The sequence below is a fragment of the Entelurus aequoreus genome, linkage group LG01 (genome assembly GCF_033978785.1).
Source record: "Entelurus aequoreus isolate RoL-2023_Sb linkage group LG01, RoL_Eaeq_v1.1, whole genome shotgun sequence".
In the NCBI taxonomy this organism is placed as follows: Eukaryota; Metazoa; Chordata; class Actinopteri; order Syngnathiformes; family Syngnathidae; genus Entelurus; species Entelurus aequoreus.
Genome location: NC_084731.1, coordinates 89,414,753 through 89,440,074, shown reverse-complemented (window position 1 = coordinate 89,440,074; position 25,322 = coordinate 89,414,753). Strand labels below are relative to the sequence as shown.

General features: G+C 39.5%; 1 protein-coding gene across 2 annotated transcripts in view; it reads left to right on the top strand.

The window, feature by feature from the left end:
- Window positions 1–24,614, top strand: part of arhgef7b (Rho guanine nucleotide exchange factor (GEF) 7b) — a 38,683-nt gene extending 14,069 nt beyond the window's left edge. Inside the window, exons 6-22 of one of the 2 annotated variants that reach the window (XM_062061052.1) lie at window positions 995–1,086; window positions 2,898–2,992; window positions 3,107–3,202; window positions 3,734–3,856; window positions 3,927–4,065; window positions 6,478–6,537; window positions 6,615–6,761; window positions 6,847–6,933; window positions 7,016–7,094; window positions 15,098–15,228; window positions 15,306–15,518; window positions 15,606–15,699; window positions 18,217–18,306; window positions 18,626–18,778; window positions 18,952–19,048; window positions 19,122–19,176; window positions 23,977–24,614. In XM_062061052.1, the coding sequence (XP_061917036.1) occupies window positions 995–1,086; window positions 2,898–2,992; window positions 3,107–3,202; window positions 3,734–3,856; window positions 3,927–4,065; window positions 6,478–6,537; window positions 6,615–6,761; window positions 6,847–6,933; window positions 7,016–7,094; window positions 15,098–15,228; window positions 15,306–15,518; window positions 15,606–15,699; window positions 18,217–18,306; window positions 18,626–18,778; window positions 18,952–19,048; window positions 19,122–19,176; window positions 23,977–24,099 (1,874 nt within the window). In that variant the 3' untranslated portion in view covers window positions 24,100–24,614. The remainder of the gene's footprint in view (window positions 1–994; window positions 1,087–2,897; window positions 2,993–3,106; window positions 3,203–3,733; window positions 3,857–3,926; window positions 4,066–6,477; window positions 6,538–6,614; window positions 6,762–6,846; window positions 6,934–7,015; window positions 7,095–15,097; window positions 15,229–15,305; window positions 15,519–15,605; window positions 15,700–18,216; window positions 18,307–18,625; window positions 18,779–18,951; window positions 19,049–19,121; window positions 19,177–23,976) is intronic. The other variant, XM_062061062.1, reaches the window with a different exon arrangement.
- The last annotated feature ends 708 nt before the right edge of the window (window positions 24,615–25,322 follow it).

Genomic DNA, 25,322 nt, shown 5'->3' with positions numbered 1-25,322 from the left:
CCTGTATTTCCCATAATTCCTTTTTTTTTTTTTTTTTTTTCATTTTCCCCATTCAAAATGAATTGTCCATTTTTTAAACTTCCACAATTCCCACATTTTTCAACCGATTCAAACCATTCCAACATTCAACCTATTCTTACATTCATACTACATTCTGTCAGCATTTCAGTTCAACTTCAACGTTGGAGCATTCACACGCAATTCCTTCAGGAATTGCCTCATCTAGTTACACATGAATATACCTCCATGTTTGATCTGAGTTGCTGGAATATACAAGATTGTACTGCATAGGCATGCTGAAAAACACACACACACACATCACCTTGTGTTTTTTTGGGGGGTAGTAAGGCAGGAAGGAAGGAAATAAAGGAAGGAAGCTTTCCTGGCAAACAAAACCAGGATGTTCCACATATGTCGTATTGAGAAGAAACATCCTGTTGAACACGTTCACTGTGTTCACTCATGACTGGGAGTGGATTGATCGGGTTCAAGTGAGCCATTTGCTGTGAGACATGTCACACATACCTCCGCCTGCCACTCACTTCAGTGTTAATTTTGACAGCAGTTTTTAATTTAGTTTTAGTCATAGTCTTTTTAAAGACTAAATTCCTCTACATTTTAGTCGACTAAAATTACAGTAAATTTCGTACACTAAAATACAAAGTGTAAAGGATAACACATCTTCAAAATTGTCTTGAAACCAGTTTTATTAAGGTTAAATTGCTATAAAAGCAAAATTCACAACAAGACCTGCACTCCATGAATATATCAATAAGTGCATTTTACACTAATCTTCCTGAGTGTTATGTTCGCAGAAATAAAACATTAAAAAAAATGTTGAGTAATCAATGACTAAAATGGTCATATGAAGAAACAAATTAGTTTGAGTCTATATTGTGTATAACTGCACTGAAGGCCTGATTTACTAAGACTATTGTAAATCAATACCAATTAGACTCAGCTTTAAATGTTACCTCCCTTTCTCACCGTACAGACAAACCAGCTGACAAACCGAAGTCTGGGACGCTGAGAAGTCCCCCAAAAGGTTTTGACACATCTATCATCAGTAAAACCTACTACAATGTGGTGAGCATCCCATTTTTACTGTGATTGTGCATATGTCAAAAAAGTGGTACCATGGAATGATCGGTATATTTGTTTTCAATTAATCTAACATACAGTGTTAGTTGCACTGAAAATTATTCAACCATACATTGTATGTTGTATTTATTTTAGAGTTTTCACGGGTCATTAAAAATGTTAGAAGTCTTTCGATAGCTTTTGCGAAAATGAAGGCCTTGAATTGCTTGAAAAAGCATTACATTTGATGTCCACAGGCATTAAAAAATGCCTGATTAAGCCCCTGCTTCTGGTCAGCCCTGGGTCTTTCTAATGAGAGTGCAGCTTGCTAGCTACCGAGCTAAAAGCCTGAGCCGTCAACTCTGTACCCAGCACTGTTATTAAGGTTGTCAGGGAATGAGGTTTACCAACGTAGACATGGCCCAGCCACACTGGCTGGCCTCCCTTACACAGGCCTATACAATTGATGGAAAAAACATTAAAAATGTATTTTGATGATATAAATATTTAATAATTCTGATTGGAAGTACAGTGTAATGATTGACAGGTAGAACATTTTAATTGGCTATTGTCTACAGACAATACACATGATGCTTGGAATGCTACATTCTGTGAACGTGCTAATGCTGTGGTAAAAGCGCAAAAAGGAATACATATCAGGAAAATTGGGAAATTAACATTTCAGCAAAAGTGGCTGCATGGCTAACTCTTCAAAACCTGGTTAAAGGCCATCGATTGATTGTAAACCCAGAGAGGCGTTCTGTAGCGTGTGCGAAAAGACCTCCAAACTTTGCTCAATGGGCATCGATGAGGTGAAATCACACGTTATTAGCTATTTACAAGTCGGCAATTAAAGGCAGGCAGCAGGTAAATTTCTTTGGCATGACCAACAAAGCAACTTCTGCTGTCGCCACCACAACTGGCAGCTGTTGCTACCACTGCAGACAAAAAAATTAATAAAAATAAATCCTCAGAATAAACAGTCTTGTGAGCCAATTGTAATGCACTAGATGTAACAGTTAGTGTAAACTTTTCTACTATTCAAGATTATCATTGTCAAATTCGTACAATTTTGTCTATACAGGCAATTGTAAGCTTATGACTATATATAATAACTATCTGCAGTAGGACATGGGCATTAAATTTATTTTAAGTTGCAATACCAACGCATTAAAAAGCATTCAATTGGATTTTCTCAAACCTGGAGAAAGCGTTTATTAATTTGCATTCGTTTACAAAAAAAACAACAGAACAAAAGCTCAGCACATGATACAAGAATGTCCGTATTTTTGAAAAATCCATTGAAAGTTTAAAAAGCGAACCTGCAAAGTTCACACACAGAAGAGCTCATGTTGAGATTCAAATCTGGAAGCTTTTTGAGGCAAATATTTTGCTGCTGTGCTGATTCCATGTCTTTCTGCTTTTGTAAGCTGTTGGGATCGATCAGTTTGTCAGCTGTACACCCAATTAGTGACGAGGGAGCTGGGTTGGCGTGTGTGTCGCAGAGAATGTGGGCTATATCTTCCATTCCATTGGTTTCTGGCACAGCCTTGCCTCAGGGATGCTGCTGCGTGTGTGTGTGTGTGGTTTTAAAAATGCAAGCTGCCACAGCCCCCTCCTCAGTCTGTCCATCTTCAGTTAGTGTACCTGAATCTACCGTACTAACGAACTCACTGACTGTGTGAACATCCTTCCTTACATAAATGTCCAAAAGAGCCTCTTCTCTCTAATGGATCCTCCGAAAAAGCTCATTTCTGAAGCTTTTAGCCCTTTGTCCACTTTAAGGACATCTTGTAAAAAATAGTGTGTGTGTTCAGGTGCTACAGAACATCCTTGAAGCAGAGAGCGAATACTCAAGGGAGCTACAAAGTCTTCTGGTGTCGTACCTGCGCGCCCTCCAACCCACTGACAGGTCGAGTCATTTTTTTTTTTACCCGTAAAATGTGTGAAACTCACCATGAATGCATAAAAATGACCCGAAATAGAACGAAGGAGAACCTCTGAATTATAAATGACTCCTCTGCAGGCTGAGCAGCGTCGACATCAGCCACGTTCAAGGAAATCTAGAGGAGATCTCGACCTTCCAGCAGATGTTGGTTCAGTCCTTGGAGGAGCATACAAAGTCAGTCTGTTTTGTCTGCTCAGTGAGTCTGCAAACCACGGCATACTGTTGAAGTTAAAATCACATTCTAAGACTATTTTATGATGCTGGAATCAGAAAGTGTTATGCTATGAAACATCCACTTACAAAATTAGTTTCTTTTTACACTGTTTGAGTTTGACTGTATGGACATCTAGTGTTAGACTCAAGTAATGCACTGCAATGTACAGGTGAAACTCAGAAAAATAGAATATCGAGCAAAAGTTCATTGATGTCAGCAATTCAACTTCAAATGTGAAACTAGTATGTGATTTAAAACTCTTTACATGCAAAGTGAGATATTTCAGGTCTTTTGTATAATTTTGTAGATCATGGTTTACAGTTTTTCGTAGCCAAAATCGTAAAATTTTGTCAAAAGATGTCTCGAAATGTCCTGAGTTACAAGTTACGAGCCTATGTCATATATTAGTTAGACTTTTTAAATTTCTGGAGTTTCACTTTGAGCTTATCAGTGTTTTTTTTTAATGCTATGAAACGGTTCTTTTTTGAAAGGCTTCCAGAATGCCAGCAGAGGATAGGGAGCTTCTTCCTGAGTCTCATGCCCCAGATGAAGACTCTCTATGTGGCCTACTGTGCAAACCATCCATCTGCTGTCAGTGTGCTGACTCAGCAAAGGTAAAGTCAAGAGAAAAAGCGAGCGCTTGCTCTGAGCAGTGGAAACGTGTCCACATGGCCTGTTTTGTAGCGAGGAACTGGGCGAGTACATGGAGTCCAAGGGGGCATCCAGTCCGGGGATTTTGACGCTCACCACCAGTTTGAGTAAACCCTTCACTCGACTGGAGAAGTACCCAACGCTTCTCAAGGAATTGGACAGACACATGGAGGTACTTATTTCCTAAAGACTGCATGTCATGGATGATTTGTTACCCAGGCAACAGTCTTGTTTCATATTAGAGTGGAACCTTGATTTACGAACTTCTCGAACAGGGCTCTGGAATTGAAAAGTTTATATATTGAAGCAAATTTCTTCATAAGAAACAATGTAAACATGAATACTGGGTTGCAGCCTCCACAAAAATCCATATTCCAAGTTTGTACACTTTGGACACAAAGTATTGCAAAGTGCTAAATATCAAACAAACAAACTGTAACAAGGGGGTGATGAATCAACTTCCTATTCAATAACAAAGCCAAAACAGCAAGATCTAGCTGAATTGTCCTCATTTGGAGCCACCCTGCCTACGCAAACACACACTGTCACTAGCACTGTGGTTTATAATCACTAAACTTTTTAAAGAGGAGCTGCACTTTTTTGGAATTTTGTCTGTCATTCACAATCCTTATGTAAGACAAGCACAGATATGGTTTTCCTTTTTTTATGCATTCCGCCTATAGAGCGCTCTAAAAACATCAAATAAATGCAATTAAAAATATATATACACTACCGTTCAAAAGTTTGGGGTCACATTGAAATGTCCTTATTTTTGAAGGAAAAGCACTGTACTTTTCAATGAAGATAACTTTAAACTAGTCTTAACTTTAAAGAAATACACTCTATACATTGCTAATGTGGTAAATGACTATTCTAGCTGCAAATATCTGGTTTTTGGTGCAATATCTACATAGGTGTATAGAGGCCCATTTCCAGCAACTATCACTCCAGTGTTCTAATGGTACAATGTGTTTGCTCATTGGCTCAGAAGGCTAATTGATGATTAGAAAACCCTTGTGCAATCGTGTTCACACATCTGAAAACAGTTTAGCTCGTTACAGAAGCTACAAAACTGACCTTCCTTTGAGCAGATTGAGTTTCTGGAGCATCACATTTGTGGGGTCAATTAAACGCTCAAAATGGCCAGAAAAAGAGAACTTTCATCTGAAACTCGACAGTCTATTCTTGTTCTTAGAAATGAAGGCTATTCCACAAAATTGTTTGGGTGACCCCAAACTTTTGAACGGTAGTGTATATATAAAAATTAATAAAATATACACACTGCAAGTATATATGTAATGTAGTAACAAGCACATTCGTATTTACATGTAATATTTATGTATGTTGCTCATTTTAAGCATACAGTGGTGTAATCACTATAATCTTTTTTCCCTTCAACAACAAACACTAAGCATCATGTACAGTATCAGTATTGCTAAGTGCTGAACAAGATATACAAACCACGTACATAATAAAACAATTACGAGGATGCTGACTGATGAAATGTTCACATCTTCCCGTTTAGATGAAGAATTAATCATAATCCTCACAAAGGGTTAGAAAAAAAGTGCCGCAAACGAGCGTCTTTTCGGGTCTTTCTCGCTATCTCTGGATATAAGTTGAATGTCAGAGTTGACAAACGTCTCGGTTTATGTCCACATCCTTCTTCTATCCAGGTGAGAGGCATGATTTATAATCTAGAATGAACTTTTGCCATTTTGGAGGAGATGCAGCAGCTCACCGCCTCAATATGTCAATAGAGCAGCATAAGATAGTCAGCTTTCTGGGATCACGGCGCTGCTAAAGCTAGTTTGTCTGCTTAAACACTTACAAACACAATATCGCTAATTGCTTGCTTAACATTCAGGTTCCAAGATGAAACGGATTATTGCTAGCGCGTTTTGGATGTTTTTTTTAGAGCGATTTATGGACAAAGTAGTGTACTCCCATTATCTGCATTGTTAGCTATTCTATACTTGCCTTAGTTTACAACTTAAAATGCATAACAAGCTAAATAAATATTTGTGTTCCTGTCCTACATTGGGATTGTGAATGATAGGCAAAATCCCCCAAAATTAGCAGGTTTAGTTTAGTTTAATTTATTCCCTATAACGTTAACAGCCAGGTCACTACAATGATTGGGAATAAAAAATTAAATCTCCTTTACCTTTCGATTTGTCTTCTCTGTCTACAGAGGGGCTAGAAGGGAGGCAGTGTTGACAACGCTGTGGATATTTCCTGAATGTTTCAAATCACATATCGCTTGTCCATAGCTCTTTTTGGACTCATATTGAGCAAGAAAAACTGGAAAAAAATTGTAAAAAAGTTATTAAAAAAAACCCACTTAAAAGGCAAACAAAGTAGCACAGTCGCTAACGCAGCATTCTGCTGAATGAATAAGCAGAATCAGCCCGCCTACAATAAATGTGTTTCCAGGCACAAAATGGGTGAATGAAACGTTCGTACGCTAAGATAAGGTTTGTACACCAAAGCATATTTTTATTCGGTCTGCGGTTCGTAACTCGAAAAGTTTATTCAATGAGGAGTTCATAAATCGAGGTTCCACTGTATGTCTTTACCTTAGGACCAGCACCCAGACCGAGGGGACCTCCAAGCTTCTATGACGTCATTTCAAAGCCTTGCAGTAAGCTAAAATACGTCATCAGGTATTATTTACCTGTGAGATGGTTCACGGACTGTGTCGCCCGCCTCTTTGTTCAGGCTCTGTGCCAAGAGATGAGGAAGAAGAAGGATCTGGAGCTACAGATTTTAACCGAGCCAATCAGGAACTGGGAAGGCGACGACATCAGGACCCTCGGCCCTGTTCTTCACATGTCCCAGGCTGCCGTCTGCTCTCAAAACTGCCAGGTGTGAACATCTGCAGCACTTGGACTACACACAGAGAGCATTTCAACATGGCAGTAGGGAAAAGATGCCGTTGTATGTCTTTCAGGAGTCAAGCGAACGTTACCTGGTGCTCTTCCCTCACACTCTGCTCTTCCTCTCTGCAAGTCTAAGGATGAGTGGATTCATTTACCAGGTTTAGTTTCATATCAGTCTTGTACAATCATTTCTCTGGTACTGCATGTCCCACAAAAAACGTCGCGTTTTTGTCCTTTAAGGGGAAGATGCCTCTGTCAGGCATGCTGATCTCCAGGATAGAAGATGGGGAAAACCTGAGGAACGCTTTTGAAATTTCTGGTCAGATCTTTTTATTGACTTCATTTCTTCTTGTTTCTTATATTCTATCTTGTAGGTATTTTCTCCTTTGTTTTTAGAAGTGAAAAGATTACAATCATTCACATGGTGTGTGTGTGTTCAAATAACATAGAATTAGGTATGGTACCAAATTTTGTACTTTTATCAGTACTGTCGAATTCCGTCGCTACCAAAGGGTACCGATTCATGTAAAATCAATTGGTACAATATTTTGTTACCTTTGTTGCACGCAACATCTCATTTAATTGCACACTTTGCTCCGACTCGAACACTTGGCAGGCAAAAAAGCCTATTCGTAGCGGACTGCCTCGAGGTATTGTTGCAATGTTCCATGCCAACAAAACCAGCATGCATGATAAAAAGCGTTCAAAAGTTAGGCTTCACTTCTCAAAATGCTCTAGCTTAATGTTCATATGAATATGCCCTACACATACAGTGGAACCTCGATTTACGCACTTAATTGGTTCTTGAACTGGGTTCGTAAATCGCAAAGTTCGTATAGTAAAGCAAATCTCTCCATAAGAAACAATGTAAATGTGAATAATGAGTTCCAGCCTCGACAAAAGTCCATATTTTAGGGAAGTTTTGTACTCTTTGAGCACAATATAACGGGCTATACAGTCCTGTATATCAAACAAAAATAACAAGAAGATGATGGATCAACTTTCTCTTTATCAACAAACCAAAATAACAACAACAACAAGGTGCTGTTCTTTGTATGCGCTGCTCTGTCAACATGAGCACACACACTGTTGTCCTTTTGGTGCCCACACAAACGATCAGAAATCACACAAATCCTTCACTTGAAAAACTATATTGCCACAACAATACACATTTTAAGAAGTAAAATCCACTTACAATAACAGAAGGAGCTGAAGAGAAAGGAGCAGACAGACTGAGGGAGAGAAGGGAGGGATCGGTTGGTAGTGTGTGTGTTTGTGTGTGCTTTGGAAGAAGCGCCACTGAACGAGAGATAACTCTTCTCAACCACTGTGAAATAAGTCTGCTTTGGCATCTTTATCCAGAAAAGTCAGTTCTCCTCACAATTAAAACTTGCTTCGTCGATTTTTCCATACTTGTGAGTAGGGATGATACTCGAAACCGGTTTTCCCGGTTGTTCGATAAGAAAATAACCGAGTCCTCGGACTCGAATCCCTTTTTGAGAACCGGTACCCGTTATCGAGACCACTATAGTAAAGAAAAGAGTTGGTTCTTTATTCGAATCCCTCGGAACGAATCCCGTCCCGACCAGAAATGCCCCGTGGGACATCACAATAAATCAGTCACGTAGCTCAGTCATTAGGCGCAGATAGCGAAAGCAGGAAAACAATGGACGGGAAAAAGCGCTCCAAGGTGTAATAAAGTTCAAAACAAAAGGTATAATCCAATGAATAACTTTACTGAGAGATTTGAGCAGGGTACAAACTCATGAAGAACACTTTTACGACCCACCGGAAACATAGCAACCAGGCTAGCAACGCACCTCCTTTACGGCAGCTGGCGCAACATTCTTAAAGCAACCGCAGCACATACATATATATACAACACATCTCCCTTTATTAACTTTTGTTTTTCACACTGTATATGTGTTGTCTGTCTAATTAGAAATAATGCAGACGAGGCGTGTTGGCTGAGTTCTTGACGTTTACTTTCACGGGTGACGACATGCAACAACACTTTTCGGGGCTACCGCGCATGCTCGTCACTCCCGTTGCATGATGGGTAGTGTAGTTGTTATATTCCCTAGCTCATAACATCTTTCCCCCTATAAAGAAATAATGTTAACTCAATAAAGTGTATTTCTTTTTTTAGCTTTAACTTTTCATTTTTTAGCATTGTAACCACATTTGCAAACAACTTTTCTCTTCATAGAATTTTCTTTCTTTCTTTAAAGTGCAAAAATGTCAAAGCATCATAACAAACAGTTATGTCAAATAGCAGCAGAATTGCACTTTTTGGAGAGCTGTATTATTTCCAGTTTTGTGCCCAAGGGACCGATTTTATTTAACACTATATTATTGTTTATACACCTATAGTGATCACAGAGACAGGTTGTTTTTGTGTTACTGTATATATTTGTTTTTCTGAAAAATCCCACTTAATATACTTTGGGTAACAACAGTCAATGTTTATTTATTTTATTTTATTTTTTTAGGGGGGTAACAGTCAATATTTATTTATTTATTAGATTAAATTGTTTTCTTATATAATAAAAGTGAGCTTTTGTTAAACCAAATATTGTGGGTTTTTTTCCATATACAACAACCTATCTGGACTCGATAAGAGAATCGATAAGGAATCGGTTCGATAAGAGGATTCGATAATAGACTCGAACTCGATCATTTCTTATCAAACATCATCCCTACTTGTGAGTGCCAATAATGTACTTTGGCAAATACTATGTGTTTTTTTTAACGCCAGAGGGATTCCCTCCTTTGCTGGTCTGTTGTCTTTTTGGGACTCGCACTGAGTTAGCAAATTGGACAAAACTTGTCAAAAGGCTAAATAATGACTAGTACTGCACTATGCAGCAAGTGATGTGGAGGGATCCGCCTTTCCAAAATTGCAGCGCCCTGCTTTGTGCCTGCAGGCGTGACACAAAATGAATGAATGAATGAAGCGTTTGTACACTGAGGCATGGTTCACACACGGAGGCAAATTTGGCTCGATCTAAAAGTTCCTAATTGAAAAAGTTCACAAATAAAGGGGTTTGTAAATAATGGGTTATACTTGTATAGCGCTTTTCTACCTTCAAGGTACTCAAAGCGCTTTGACAGTATTTCCACATTCACCCATTCACACACACATTCACACACTGATGGCGGGAGCTGCCATGCAAGGCGCTAACCAGCAACCATCAGGAGCAAGGGTGAAGTGTCTTGCCCAAGGACACAACGGACGTGACTAGGATGGTAGAAGGTGGGGATTGAACCCCAGTAATCAACGTTCCACTGTACTTTTTAATTGTCTTCTTGTCTGACAATATTTTCAGTACAAGTGATGGAATTTTTACCTAACATGTTTCGACTTATCAATTTATTTTATGTATTTATGTCCTGTCTTTCTTTAAAGAGGTCACTTGACCACTCGCTCACTGCCAAATTCATGTTACGGATTAGAATTAGCAATTTTACATGACAATTTCAACACCTCCAATGGTAATCAATACTAAACTAAAGGCCTACTGAAATGAATTTTTTTTATTTAAACGGGGATAGCAGATCTATTCTATGTGTCATACTTGATCATTTCGCGATATTGCCATATTTTTGCTGAAAGGATTTAGTATAGAACAACGACGATAAAGATTGCAACTTTTGGTATCTGATAAAAAAAAGGCTTGCCCCTACCGGAAGTAGCGTGACGTAGTCAGTTGAACATATACGCAAAGTTCCCTATTGTTTACAATGATGGCCGCATGAAGTGAGAGAGATTCGGACCGAGAAAGCGACAATTTCCCCATTAATTTGAGCGAGGATGAAAGATTTGTGGATGAGTAAAGTGCAAGTGAAGGACTAGTGGGGAGTTGAAGCTATTCAGATAGGGAAGATGCTGTGAGAGCCGGGGGTGACCTGATATTCAGCTGGGAATGACTACAACAGTAAATAAACACAAGACATATATATACTCTATTAGCCACAACACAACCAGGCTTATATTTAATATGCCACAAATTAGTCCTGCATAAAAACACCTGCGTGTTTGTTACGCTAGCTCCTAGCTCCTCTGCTAGCTCCTAGCTCCATAGAACACGCCAATACAATTCAAACACCTGATCAACACACACAATCACTCAGCCCAAAAGACCGTTCACCTAACCCAAGGTTCATAAAGCTTATATATTTTAAAAAAGTTACGTACATACGCAAAAAAAAGTTGCGCACATACGGTCAATCGATCAAATGTTTAGAAGCCAAAGCTGCATACTCACAGTAGCACGTCTGCGTCTTTGTCATCCAAATCAAAGTAATCCTGGTAAGAGTCTGTGTTGTCCCAGTTCTCTACAGGCGTCTGTGTATCGAAGTCAAAAGTCCTCCTGGTTAGAGTCTCTGTTATCCGAGTTCTTCCATCTTGACTGCATCTTTCGGGAATGTAAACAAAGAAGCGCCGGCTGTGTACTGTTGTTGCTGACTACGTTCGAAAAATACGTCCATTTCGCACCGACAACTTTCTTCTTTGCTTGCTCAGCTTCCCTCTCCATAATGCAATGAACATGATTGAAACAGATTCACGAACACAGATGTCCAGAATACTGTGGAATTATGAAATGAAAACAGAGCTTTTTCGTATTTGCTTCAATGTGGAAGGCATACCCGTGTTCGCCGGTCGACGTCACACGCATACGTCATCCTCAGAGGCGTTTCGAACCGGAAGTTTAGCGGCAAATTTAAAATGTCACTTTATAAGTTAACCCGGCCGTATTGGCATGTGTTATAATGTTAAGATTTCATCATTGATATATAAACTATCAGACTGCGTGGTCGGTAGTAGTGGCTTTCAGTAGGCCTTAAGATACACCTTACAATCAAACAGCTGTTGTGTAATAAGCACAATATATACTTTCAGTGGAAACACTTTGTTGGGCTCAACAAAATACAAGACTGGTACATTCAACTTAAAGGGGAACTGTAAGTTTGGAAAAATGTTGCTTAATGTTCACACTTCACAACCATTATGAAAAACATAACGGCAGATTTGTTTTCTTTTTCTGTTTTTTTAAGCATTCTAACTCGTTAATAAAAGTCAGTTTACAGCGGAGCCAATGGGAAGTCCTCTATTTTTCCCCAAAAACCCAATAAATAACCATCCAAAAATCACCAACAATAAACCATTAACATTTTGGGACTTGAATAGTAACCAAGTATTAGTGATATTGGCATTATAAGCGCTAACACAAACAAACGTTTTAGTGTCGCCGTGATCATGAGCTTGTGTGCCAATGTCGACATGATCGACTGATGAGCTGCTTCTTCGTTTCCTTGCTCGTCAAACTTTATCGTAGATCATAAATCAGGCCTGTCACCTTGACAGCCAATTTAAACCCGGATATCACCAGAATGACATGAAAAGACGCTTGGTCTGACTTCACGAGGATTGTGAGTCATTATTTATCTAAATGGGAATATATGAACATCCTAGAAGTAGGCTTCCTAATGACAGCAGACGTTGTACAGTAAGTGATGTTTAATTATGTCTGTTGGCTCTCACAAAATCTGCAGTGAGAAATAATCAGGGACGTTGTTAAAAAAAAAAAAGGGAACCTTGCATATGCTTAAAATGAGCAAAATTCGTAAATATTAAAATGTTATTACAAATGTGCCTGTCACTACATTACATATATACTTACAGTATGAATATAGAACCTTATTGGAGGTGTTAGGGTGTTTTTTAAAGGGCTTTTATAGGCAGAATAGAGCAACTACTAATGGCTTCATTGTAAGCGGACTTTTGAGTGCGTTTATTTAATATTCTGAATGCATTAAAACAATGCATCCGTCGTCATGTCTTTGATTAAAATTGTGAACGATAGGCAACATTCCCAAAAAAGTGCAGTTCCCCTTTAATGGCAAATACTACTTCCTGTCTGACTACGGCAACACACCTTGGACAAACTGAAATGAATGCATACTGATACCCAGAAGTGTACAAAAACAAAATATAACAACTTGACAGCCCTTTTATCACTATCAGATCGGTGTTAAATGTAAAAAAAAAAAAAAAAAAGAAAAATTATATAATGAAACAAAAATAACATTTATGAATAGAGATGTCTGATAATGGATTTTTTGCCGATATCCAATATTCCGATATTGTCCAACTCTTAATTACCGATTCCGATATCAACCGATACCGATATATACAGTCGTGGAATTAACACATTATTATGCCTAATTTTGTTGTGATGCCCCGCTGGATGCATTAAACAATGTAACTTTACCATGAATTGATTAACGTGGACCCCGACTTAAACAAGTTGAAAAACCTATTCGGGTGTTACCGTTTAGTGGTCAATTGTACGGAATATGTACTGTACTGTGCAATCTACTAATACAAGTTTCAATCAATCAATCAAAAACAAGGTTTTCCAAAATAAGAGAACAACTTCAACTCCAGTTATGAAAAAAAATGCCAACATGGCACTGCCATATTTATTATTGAAGTCACAAAGTGCATTATTTTTTTTAACATCCCTCAAAACAGCTTGGAATTTGGGACATGCTCTCCCTGAGATAATCCTGATACCCATTACAACTATGGGAAATACTATACTTTGACTTTCACAAAGTGCATTATTTTTATTTTTTTTTAAACATGCCTCAAAACAACAGCTACAAAAACATTGAAGGCACACAGCTTCAGTCCAGAGTATACTAGAGCATACTTGCCAACCTTGAGACCTCCGAATTCGGGAGATGGTGGCCGGCTGGGGGGGTGCGGGGTTTGGTGGTAGCGGGGGGTGTATATTATAGCGTCCCGGAATAGTTAGTGCTGCAAGGGGTTCTTGGTATTTGTTCTGTTGTGTTTACGTTGTGTTACGGTGCGGATGTTCTCCCGAAATGTGTTTGTCATTCTTGTTTGGTGTGGGTTCAGTGTGACCTGTATGGCTGTTGACCAAGTATGCATGGCATTCACTTGTGTGTGTGAAAAGCCGCAGATATTATGTGCCTCTAAGTTAATTGCCGCTCTGTACTTCTCCCTACGTCATACTTGCCAACCTTGAGACCTCCAATATCGGGAGGTGGGGGGTAGGGGGTGGGGGAGGGGAGGGGGGGGGGGTTGGGGGAGGGGAGGGGGGGGGGGTTGCCCAACTCGAGTATTTCATATATATTTCATATATGTATATATATATATATATATATATATATATATATATATATATATATATATATGTATGTATGTATGTATGTATGTATGTATGTATGTATGTATGTATGTATGTATGTATGTATGTATGTATGTATGTATGTATGTATGTATGTATATATATATATATATATGTGTATGAAATACTTGACTTTCAGTGAATTCTAGCTATATATATATATATATATATATATATATATATATATATATATATATATATATATATATATATATATGTGTATGAAATACTTGACTTTCAGTGAATTCTAGCTATATATATATATATATATATATATATATATATATATATATATATATATATATATATATTTTATTTCCATAGAAAAAAATATATATACTTGAATTTCAGTGTTCCGGTGGCTATCCATTAGATGGCAGTATTGTCCTGTTTAACTTCTCCGTCCATGATGAGTATATCATTTCGGCAAGCTGTTTATATTGTGGGAAAGCGGACGTGAGAACAGGCTGTCCCCACTCAGTCTCAGGTCCGCATTGAGCTGGAGGAGGCGTGGCCTCCAGCTCCGGCTGAATACTGGGAGAAAATCTCTGCCGGGAGGTTGTCGGGAGAGGCGCTGAATACCGGGATTCTCCCGCTAAAAACGGGAGGGTTGGCAAGTATGCCCTACGTCCGTGTACACAGCTGTGTTTTAAAAAGTCATACATTTTACTTTTTGAAACCGATAATTTTGAAACCGATACCGATAATGTCCGATATTACGTTTTAAAGCATTTATCGGCCGATAGTATCGGCAGTCCGTTATTATCGGACATCTCTATTTATGAACACACACAACTATTCAGAGAATGGGTACAGTTGATCACCGGTATTGATTCCAAGGTACCGGCAACTGGTACTGGCAACAATCCCTTATTGATGGAATAAACTGTATTCATCCAAAATTTGCAGTTTTACATTTACAGCATGAAACAGTAAACCTGACTTGGTGAAAAAAATAAAAGGGTAAAAAATATGCAATAGTAATATTGCATACAAAAAGGTTTACATATAAATTAGAGTATTTACTGTACAGTGCTCCTTCCTACACGGTGGATGTAACACTGTTGCTAAAGGAGCTACTCAGGGTGTGTGTGTTGTGCAGGTTCCCAGTGTGAGCGGATGCAGGTGGCGTGCAGCAATCAGCAAGATCTCCTGGAATGGCTGGACCTTCTCACCAAACACACGCACACTCCCGCCGCACACGCACACAAGACTCAGTCTGTGTGTCAAGCAGTAAGTCTCGTCTTTCCACGTCACATAATTCACTGGCTCTCAATTGACCAACAACCTCCCGTCTGTCTTCTCCCTAGTTGCCCTCCCTGCCCGCCACCCCTTCCAGACACTCCGAGTCTCGTGGCGTGAGCAGCGGACACACTTACCACACCCTCCCCCATCCTGCCTCATACGGCGGCAGCCCCATGTGCGGCACACTGGAGCCACCCAGTACCCCAAAACCCTGGAGCATGAGCTGCCTTCGGCCTGCGCCTCCTCTCCGACCGTCTGCTGCCCTCTGCAACAAGGAGGTGCTTGTTGACAGGCTGGAACAAAAAATTTACACTTTGCAGCATCTTTTTACAGTAGAATTTAAATGACATCCCCGCTGTGCACAGGATATGAACAAGAGTCCAAAGAGTATGAAGAAGCTGCTCCCCAAGAGGAAGCCTGAGAGGAAACCCTCTGAAGAGGACTTCACTGTCAGAAAGAGTAAGAGGGCAGCTCTAAAAGGGAAATATACCAGTGGAAAAACATTTCTGGGGGTAGTGAGTCTCTAAATCCTGCTGAGAAATGTCCTCTGCAGTGGACATTTGTGTTTTGCAAAATAATCTTAAAATATGTAACTCTGACAAAGGAAATACAGTACATTAACTTAAGTGTTCTAGGATAGGAGGTGTCTAATTGTGGCAAGCAAAAATTTGAGTTGGCGTAGCAAATGTCACCATTGAACCCCGTAAAATACACCCAAAACATCCGGTCGTAGACGCAAGCAATAACTTATACAGTAGCTAAAGATGGATATAACGTGAGTGTGAAGGACAGTGCTGAGACAAAAAAGTGAATAATATTCATTGAATTTAAGAAATATATCATCAAATCATGACTGAGCGTTTATCAATCAATCAATCAATCAATGTTTATTTATATAGCCCTAAATCACAAGTGTCTCAAAGGGCTGCACAAGCCACAACGACATCCTCTGTTCAGATCCCACATAAGGGCGAGGAAAAACTCAACCCAGTGGGATGTCAATGAGAATGACTATGAGAAACCTTGGAGAGGACCGCAGATGTGGGTGACATCCCCCCCCCCCCTCTAGGGGAGACCGGATGCAATGGACGTCGAGTGGGTCTAGCATAATATTGTGAAAGTCCAGTCCATAGTGGATCTAACATAATAGTGAGAGTCCAGTCCATAGTGGGGCCAGCAGGAGACCGTCCCGAGCAGAGACGGGTCAGCAGCGCAGAGATGTCCCCAACCGATGCACAGGCGAGCGGTCCACCCCGGGTCCCGACTCTGGACAGCCAGCACTTCATCCAGGGCCACCGGACCTGTGCCCCCCCCTTCCACAAGGGAGAGGGGGGCAGAGCAGAAAAGAAAAGAAACGGCAGATCAACTGGTCTAAAAAGGGGGTCTGTTTAAAGGCTAGAGTATACAAATGAGTTTTAAGATGGGACTTAAATGCTTCTGCTGAGGTAGCATCTCTAACTGTTACCAGGAGGGCATTCCAGAGTACTGGAGCCCGAATAGAAAACGCTCTATAGCCCGCAGACTTTTTTTGGGGGGGGGCTCTGGGAATCACTAATAAGCCGGTGTTCTTTGAACGCAGATTTCTTGCCGGGACATATGGTTTAGTCAATTTGGTGAAGCGATTGAAGCATATCACTGCTAGTCTGCACCATACTGAAGCAGAATGAGTCTAATGCCAGTCAAGGATGTTAAAATAAGGTCTAAACGGCAGGCATTTATCCATGAAAATATGAAGAAGCTGCTCATTGTGTGTTTGACAGAAAAGCAGTTGGAGGTCAACTCTCGAAAATAAATGCTGTACATGATTATTACATTACTTCATAAAACTACTTGAGTTGTTGGTATACATTCTATTTAGGGATGTCCGATAATATCGGACTGTCTATTATCGGCTGATGAATGCTTTAAAATGTAACATTGGAAATTATCGGTATCGGTTTCATAATTATCGGTATCGGTTTCAAAAATTAAAATGTATGACTTTTAAATCGCTGCTGTGTACACGAACGTAGGGAGAGGTACAGAGCGCCAATAAACCTTAAAGGCACTGCCTTTGCGTGCCGTTCCAGTCACATAATAGCTACGGCTTTTCACATTCAGGTCACACTGAGGGTGGCCGTATAAACAACTTTAACACTGTTACAAATATGCACCACACTGTGAACCCACACCAAACAAGAATGACAAACACATTTCGAGAGAACATCCGCACCGTAACACAACATAAACACAACAGAACAAATACCCAGAATCCCTTGCAGCACTAACTCTTCCGGGACGCTACAATATAAACCCCCCCGCTACGCCCTAGCCCTACCCCACCTCAACCCCGCCCACCTCAACCTCCTCATAGTCTCTCTCAGGGAGAGCATGTCCCAAATTCCAAGCTTTTTGAGGCATGTTAAAAAAAATAAAGCACTTTGTGACTTCAATAATAAATATGGCAGTGCCATGTTGGCATTTTTTTCCATAACTTGAGTTGATTTATTTTGGGAAACCTTGTTACATTGTTTAATGCATCCAGCGGGGCATCACAACAAAATTAGGCATAATAATGTGTTAATTCCACAACTGTATATATCGGTATCGGTTGATATCGGTATCTGTAATTAAGAGTTGGACAATATCGGAATATCGGATAGCGGTAAAAAAGCCATTATCGGACATCTCTAATTCTATTGTTTATTTTTTATACAATATTTCTAATATAAACATTCCTTTTTCTTTTTACAAGGCCTGTTATGTATGATAATAGTGTGCTGTTTCGGTGGCCATACACGTATTAAATACATTTCAATGAATTTCCAAGGAAGACATTGATTTGAGATGCAAGGGTTTTGAGTTAAGAGCGCCGTCACCGAACCAATTAATCGCGCAACTTGAGGTACTGCTGTCGGCCAAAAGCAAATATCCTCTGCAGAGGACGCCGGTCCTCAGAAGAACATAACATCTCCCTTGTTCATTATTCCCTCTCAGGCACGGCGGCACTCGAGGAGGACGCTCAGATACTGAAAGTGATCGAGGCGTACTGTACGAGTGCAAAGACGCGACAGACTCTCAACTCCAGTGAGTTCACACACGCACACTCAAGACGGTTTATATACTGTACGTTGGCAGGAATATATGCATGCTTGGCGCTAAAACCTTTGTGTGTTCTCAGCTTTCAGCTCTAACAAGGCTTTTCTCTCCTCTCCGTCCCCCCTCCATTCCCTGTGCATTATTATTATTATTGCTTTATGCCCACCAACCACTGTCCTCATTATCATTTTCAACCCACTGTTTCATTTTATTCTGCATCCCAACTTGTGCGCTTTGTGTTGCCCCTTGTCATTGCACCCACATCGTTGGCCTGTTTTCCCCCCCTGCTGGTTGCTGTATGGCGCAGCCTGGCAAGGGACCGACCTCATGCACAACCATGTGCTCGCTGACTCCGGCCTCCTGGTTACTGGCATCAACCTGCCGTGCTCCGACCAGTCAGAAGACTCGGATTATGAGAGTATCTGGACCGCCACTAGTTACAGGACCGCCTCGTTTTCTCGTAAGATATCGGTGTAGCAAGTCAGAAAAAAAAACAAAAAACCTCTGGCAACCCAAGTAGAGTTAGACCTTTAGTGTCCGTATTTTTGTTTGTGCTGTACGTGCATTTAAGTCGCTTTATTGTTGTGTGTGTGTGAATAAGAGACTGAAGCGGTTTTCCCCCTTTTTGATAAGGCTCCAGCAGGAGGGATGTCCACATGTTGTTCCCTGAGGAGGAGAAGATCATAGTGGAGGAAACTCGGAGTAACGGACAAACCGTAATGGAAGAGAGGTGAGACCATTGAGGTCATCGTGCATCAGTCTGCATTATGCGTAAGTGAAAACTGAACACAATGCTGCCGCAGGAGCCTGGTGGACACTGTGTACAGTTTGAGAGACGAGGTCCAGGAACTCAAACAGGTGAGTGTGTGTGCTCTGCTGGGGCCTAAAGAGGTCAAAGCGCATGGATTGGTAGCACAGTGGTACCTCAACTTATGAGTGTTTTGAGATAAGAGCAGTCTATCAGCTAATTGTTTTGCTTTAGGTTGCAAGCAACAATTTGAGTTGCCATCATCTCTGAAAATGCCACCGTGAACCCCGTAAGATCCGACTAAAACATCTGGCCTTACTCGCTAGCAATGGCTTACTCTTAATTGTGCCAACAAATGTTACTTGTAATAATGGTTATTGACGTCTTATCCACTATTGTTAGAATTGAAAAGACATGTTAGGTACACCTGCACAATCAATAGGATCCAACATGAGAACTCTATTTACAACATGATCAATTCTGATTGACACTATTAGAGAAGTATTTATTAGTTGAGAGTAGGGTTGTCCCGATGCCAATAATTGGGTACCGGTACTTTTCGATACTTTTCAATACTTTTCCAAATAAAGGGAACTACGAAAAAGGTCATAATTGGCTTTATTTTAACAGAAAATCTTACAAAACATTAAACATATGTTTCCTAATGCATTCAAAGAATAATTTTAAAATATAAATTAAAAGGCATTAAACACATTGGGCTTTTCTTGTTGCACTCAAAGAACAATTTACAATTGTCCATATTACATATAGTCTGACATAATCAAGAATTAGGTTAGAATAGAACAGAAAGTTTTACTGACATTGTATTAAATGCTTCATCATTTATGGTTGCCACTCCTGGTCTGTGCTTTAAGGAAAATAAAATTATTAGTAAGTGCTAAAAACAAAACTATGGATAAATGTACCTAGATAAGCCGTGTAGCAGGTAAAACACAATTTTTTTCAAGACAAAACACAAATTGTAGCAATTTGTTACAAAATATAGTCATTTCACTTGCATTAGTTGACTGCTAATTGGGCAGTTTTAAATCCGCTAATATTTGGCATTAATCCAAGCATCTATGTATCTACATGTTATATATCTACATGTTATCTACAGGGGAGCTGGTTAACTTATGAGAGTAGCGTGTGTGTGTTTAAGAGAATATCAACGTATATCACGACTCAGCTGCCTCAAATTCCGACCGGAAAGTACAGCTTAGTAGACCCATTGCTTGGTAGAGTGAAGGATGTTACCCCCAACGAAAACATTCGTCTGCCCTGTGCTGCTCGACTACGGTCTGCACCGGAGCCGAACAGCAGGACAGGTGTAACAACTAACGTATTTTTCTGACTATAAGTCGCATTTTTTTTCATAGTTTGGCCGGGGGTGCGACTTATGTGTGAAATTATTAACACATTACCGTAAAATATCAAATAATATTATTTAGCTCATTCACGTAAGAGACTAGACGTATAAGATTTCATGGGATTTAGCGATTAGGAGTGACAGATTGTTTGGTAAACGTATAGCATGTTCTATATGTTATAGTTATTTGTATGACTCTTACCATAATATGTTACGTTAACATACCAGGCACGTTCTCAGTTGGTTATTTATGTGTCATATAACGTACACTTATTCAGCCTGTTGTTCACTATTCTTTATTTATTTTAAATTGCCTTTCAAATGTCTATTCTTGGTGTTGGGTTTTATCGAATAAATTTCCCCAAAAAATGCGACTTATACTCCAGTGCGACTTATGTTTTTTTCCTTCTTTATTATGCATTTTCGGCCGGTGCGACTTATACTCCGGAGCGACTTATAGTCCGAAAAATACGGTACATTATTACCTGTTACTCTTTATAACTCCTTGTGCAGATCAGAATGCGTATTATTTAAATGTTTACCTAAGTTTGAAGCATAGGTGGTAATACTAATCGCCACGTTTGGCGAGGCGTGTTTTAAAGCAACACTGGCCCTGTTTAAAGCATTACTTTCATCGATAGTTTTGAAGCCCAAATACCTCCATATTGTGCTTTACACACCCTCTTTATTAACCAGTAGAACTGCTGTTTTTAGCCATTCTTCCACTCCCAAGATATTATTGCTTGTGTGCCCATTGTGTGTGCGTTTTGACACACTCAACAGCGGCATTCAAATGAAAGAACCGTACCGGTACTTTTGAAAGGTAGTATAGTACCAATTTCAAATAATTAGTATCGTGGTACTTTATCAGTACCAGTATATCGTACAACCCTAGTTGAGAGTAGTGTATACCTGCACCATCGCCCCTGGGGCGTTCCTAATATGTTTACCATTTTGCTGAAGATTTTCTTTTTCTAATACAGTATTTTATTAATATTTTTTACTATTAGTTTGTACACTTTCCATTTAAAAATCACTAAGTGCACCAGATTCAGCATCCCTATAACTGAAGTTGCCACCTAATACAGCATTAGCTTATATCTAGAGATGGACATAACTTTGTTTTCCAACCTTGGGAAGATAGAATGAGAATGTGAAGGAGAAGAAGTGGATGATATGAATTGAATTAAAGAAAGAAATCATCAAAAACATGAGTGAGCGTGTCGCCAACTTGGTGAAGAGGTTTGAGCGTTTCACTGCTAGTCTGCAACATACTGAAGCAGAATGAGCCTAACTCCAGGCGGAATGTTGAAATATCTTAACAGCAAACATTCATCCTTCAAAATATGGAGAGGCTGCTGATGGTGTGTTTGACAGAGAAGCAGCTTAAGGGAGATACTGGAAAAGTCTGTAATGTTGTACATTATTACATTACGTCAAAAAACGACTAATTGTTTTATCCTACATTTTATTTGTCACAAACCGGCATGTTGTTGGTGTTCATGATCCCAAAATGGCAGGCAAAATGATTCTTTAATGCGTGTCACAAGCAAAAAGACAGGCGGTTGTTCCGCTAGGAAGCGTTTATAAGACAAAAACGTACTTGTCTCAACCAGGCCTGACATGAACTACGTGGAATCAAAAATGAAACGGTCAATAAGGCCCCCTAAACAGTAGCATATAGCTAACAATGGTCTCGCGTTGACGAGATGGCGAGACTGGCATATAAAGGTGCGTGAGTGGGATAGGCCGCAAGTGCGTGTCCTAATCATCAAACAGAGGCAGGTGTGCACAATCAGCGCTCCTAGCAAAGAGACGGTAAACAAGGGGAGGACAGGAGTGCTGACAACAGAGATAAACGCTGAAGACAGGAGAACTTTCTTTTCAAAAAACGTGTAAAATGTTAAAATTGTGCTGTTTTGAGGGAGGGCGGCAAACACCAATTCAATTGATTTCAATTAGAGATGTCCGATAATATCGGACTGCCGAAATTATCGGCCGATAAATGCTTTAAAATGTAATAACGGAAATGATCGGTATCTGTTTCAAAAAGTAAAATGTACACTACCGTTCAAAAGTTTGGGGTCACATTGAAATGTCCTTATTTTTGAAGGAAAAGCACTGTACTTTTCAATGAAGATAACTTTAAACTATTCATCCATCCATTTTCTACCGCTTATTCCCTCCGGGGTCGCGGGGGGCGCTGGAGCCTATCTCAGCTACAATCGGGCGGAAGGCGGGGTACACCCTGGACAAGTCGCCATCTCATCGCAGGGCCAACACAGATAGACAGACAACATTCACACTCACATTCACACACTAGGGCCAATTTAGTGTTAGTCTTAACTTAAAGAAATACACTCTATACATTGCTAATGTGGTAAATGACTATTCTAGCTGCAAATGTCTGGTTTTTGGTGCAATATCTACATAGGGGTATAGAGGCCCATTTCCAGCAACTATCACTCCAGTGTTCTGATGGTACAATGTGTTTGCTCATTGGCTCAGAAGGCTAATTGATGATTAGAAAACCCTTGTGCAATCATGTTCACACATCTGAAAACAGTTTAGCTCGTTACAGAAGCTACAAAACTGACCTTCCTTTGAGCAGATTGAGTTTCTGGAGCATCACATTTGTGGGGTCAATTAAACGCTCAAAATGGCCAGAAAAAGAGAACTTTCATCTGAAACTCGACAGTCTATTCTATTTCTTAGAAATGAAGGCTATTCCACAAAATTGTTTGGGTGACCCCAAACTTTTGAACGGTAGTGTATGACTTTTTAAAATGCCGCTGTGTACACGGACGTAGGGAGAAGTACGGAGCTCCAATAAACCTTACCTACGGCTTTTCACACACACAAGTGAATGCAATGCATACTTGGTCAACAGCCATACAGGTCACACTGACGGTAGCCGTACAAACAACTTTAACACTGTTACAAATATGCGCCACACTGTGAACCCACACCAAACAAGAATGACAAACACATTTCGGGAGAACATCCGCACCGTAACACAACATAAACACAACAGAACAAATACCCAGAACCCCTTGCAGTACTAACTCTTCCGGGACGCTACAATATACACATGTCCCAAAATTCCAAGCTGTTTTTTTGAGGCAAAATAAAAAAATTAAAAATAATGCACTTTGTGACTTCAATAATAAATATGGCAGTGCCATGTTGGCATTTTTTTCCATAACTTGAGTTGATTTATTTTGGAAAACCTTGTTACATTGTTTAATGCATCCAGCGGGGCATCACAACAAAATTAGGCATAATGTGTTAATTCCACGACTGTATATATCGGTATCGGTTGATATCGGAATCGGTAATTAAGAGTTGGACAATAGCGGATATCGGCAAAAAAGCCATTATCGGACATCTCTAATTTCAATTGTTTTTAATGGGAAACGTTAATTTGAGATACAGGTGTTTTGAGTTAAGAGCTCCATCATAAAAGCATTTAAGTTGAGGTGCTACTGTCGTAGTGTGGTGCGAGCAGGACGAGGCCAGTCATGTTGCTATAATCCCGCAGGACAATAAGAGGATGAAGAGGACGTTGGAGGAGGAGCAGCGAGCCAGGAAAGAGCTGGAAAGGATCATCAGGAGAGTTTTGAAGAACATGAACGACCCAACCTGGGATGAGACGAACCTCTGACACTCACAGAAGTCGGAAGTGGTTCACCTTCTCGTCTGTCTAATGCCAAATGACGACATAAGAGTGTAGCCAATGGGCTAGTGGGTAAGATGACATCACTTCCTGTTGGCAGAGGAACTACTTGATTGATTTAGTTTAAGTGAGCTAAAGGATGTCATCACAGTGGCTCACTGCTATTTGTGTTCTCAAAGCCAAAGCAATATAATGCTGTACATAATGTTTTATGATGCCAATTATGTAATTTAACAGATACTGGGTTTTTTTTAATTATTATTGTCTTTTCTTACTTTTTGTAATACATACTTTTTTCTATATTGGATCACCCTGAAGATGTTTTGTCAACAGACAAGGACACTTAACATAAATAAGCTATAATGCAATATAACCTTTAATGTCTTTCACAGCAGCTCATCTTAATTGTGTGTTCAATGGTGGTGACGCCACAATCTCACATCCCTATTTATTTCACCAGTGTGTCCGTAAAAAGCGAAATAAAATGAAAAATCTTCACTGAACAGAGTTTTTTTCTTTTAAATTGTAAACATGTCTGGCTGCACTGATGTTAGAAAAGCTTGATTAAGTCTTGGTAGAATGAACAATAAAATATGCAGGTGTTTATGAGGATGCTTGAATAATTTTGAGGCAGTGGTAGGGATCTTTTCAAGTGATATTTTTCAATTGTATGTGTATTTGTTTTTCAAATATATATATCATCATGGAGAATCCAAGTGTCCAAAGATCACACCTACTTGATAATGCAATTTGCATGGCTGTACTTCCTTATGGCTACCGCTAGATATCACTGTTTTATTTGTCTATTTTGCTTTAGTTTAAAAAAAAAAATTAAAATCCATATAAAGTTGTCATTCGTGACTCCATTTGAACTCAGGTAAAAAAAAATGTCTTAAATGTTTGTGGCACATCTGTGCGGGTTTGTACCGTTGAAATAGATGTGTGTTAATTATTAAGTCAGTCCACGAAGCCCCTGTTTGATCCAAATTCAAAATATATTTTAAATTGTTTGTGCAAGGTTTGTGTTGGTTTGTGCTGTCAAATATGATATTGTGCACTTTTTTTTTATTTTTTATAAATCTTTATTTATAATCAACATTTACAAAAAAAAAAACATATGAACAACAACAATACAAAACAGCGCCATGGGCGTTGTAAACTCAGTTAAAAAACTGCAGTAAAATGCAAAAAATAATATATATATATATACT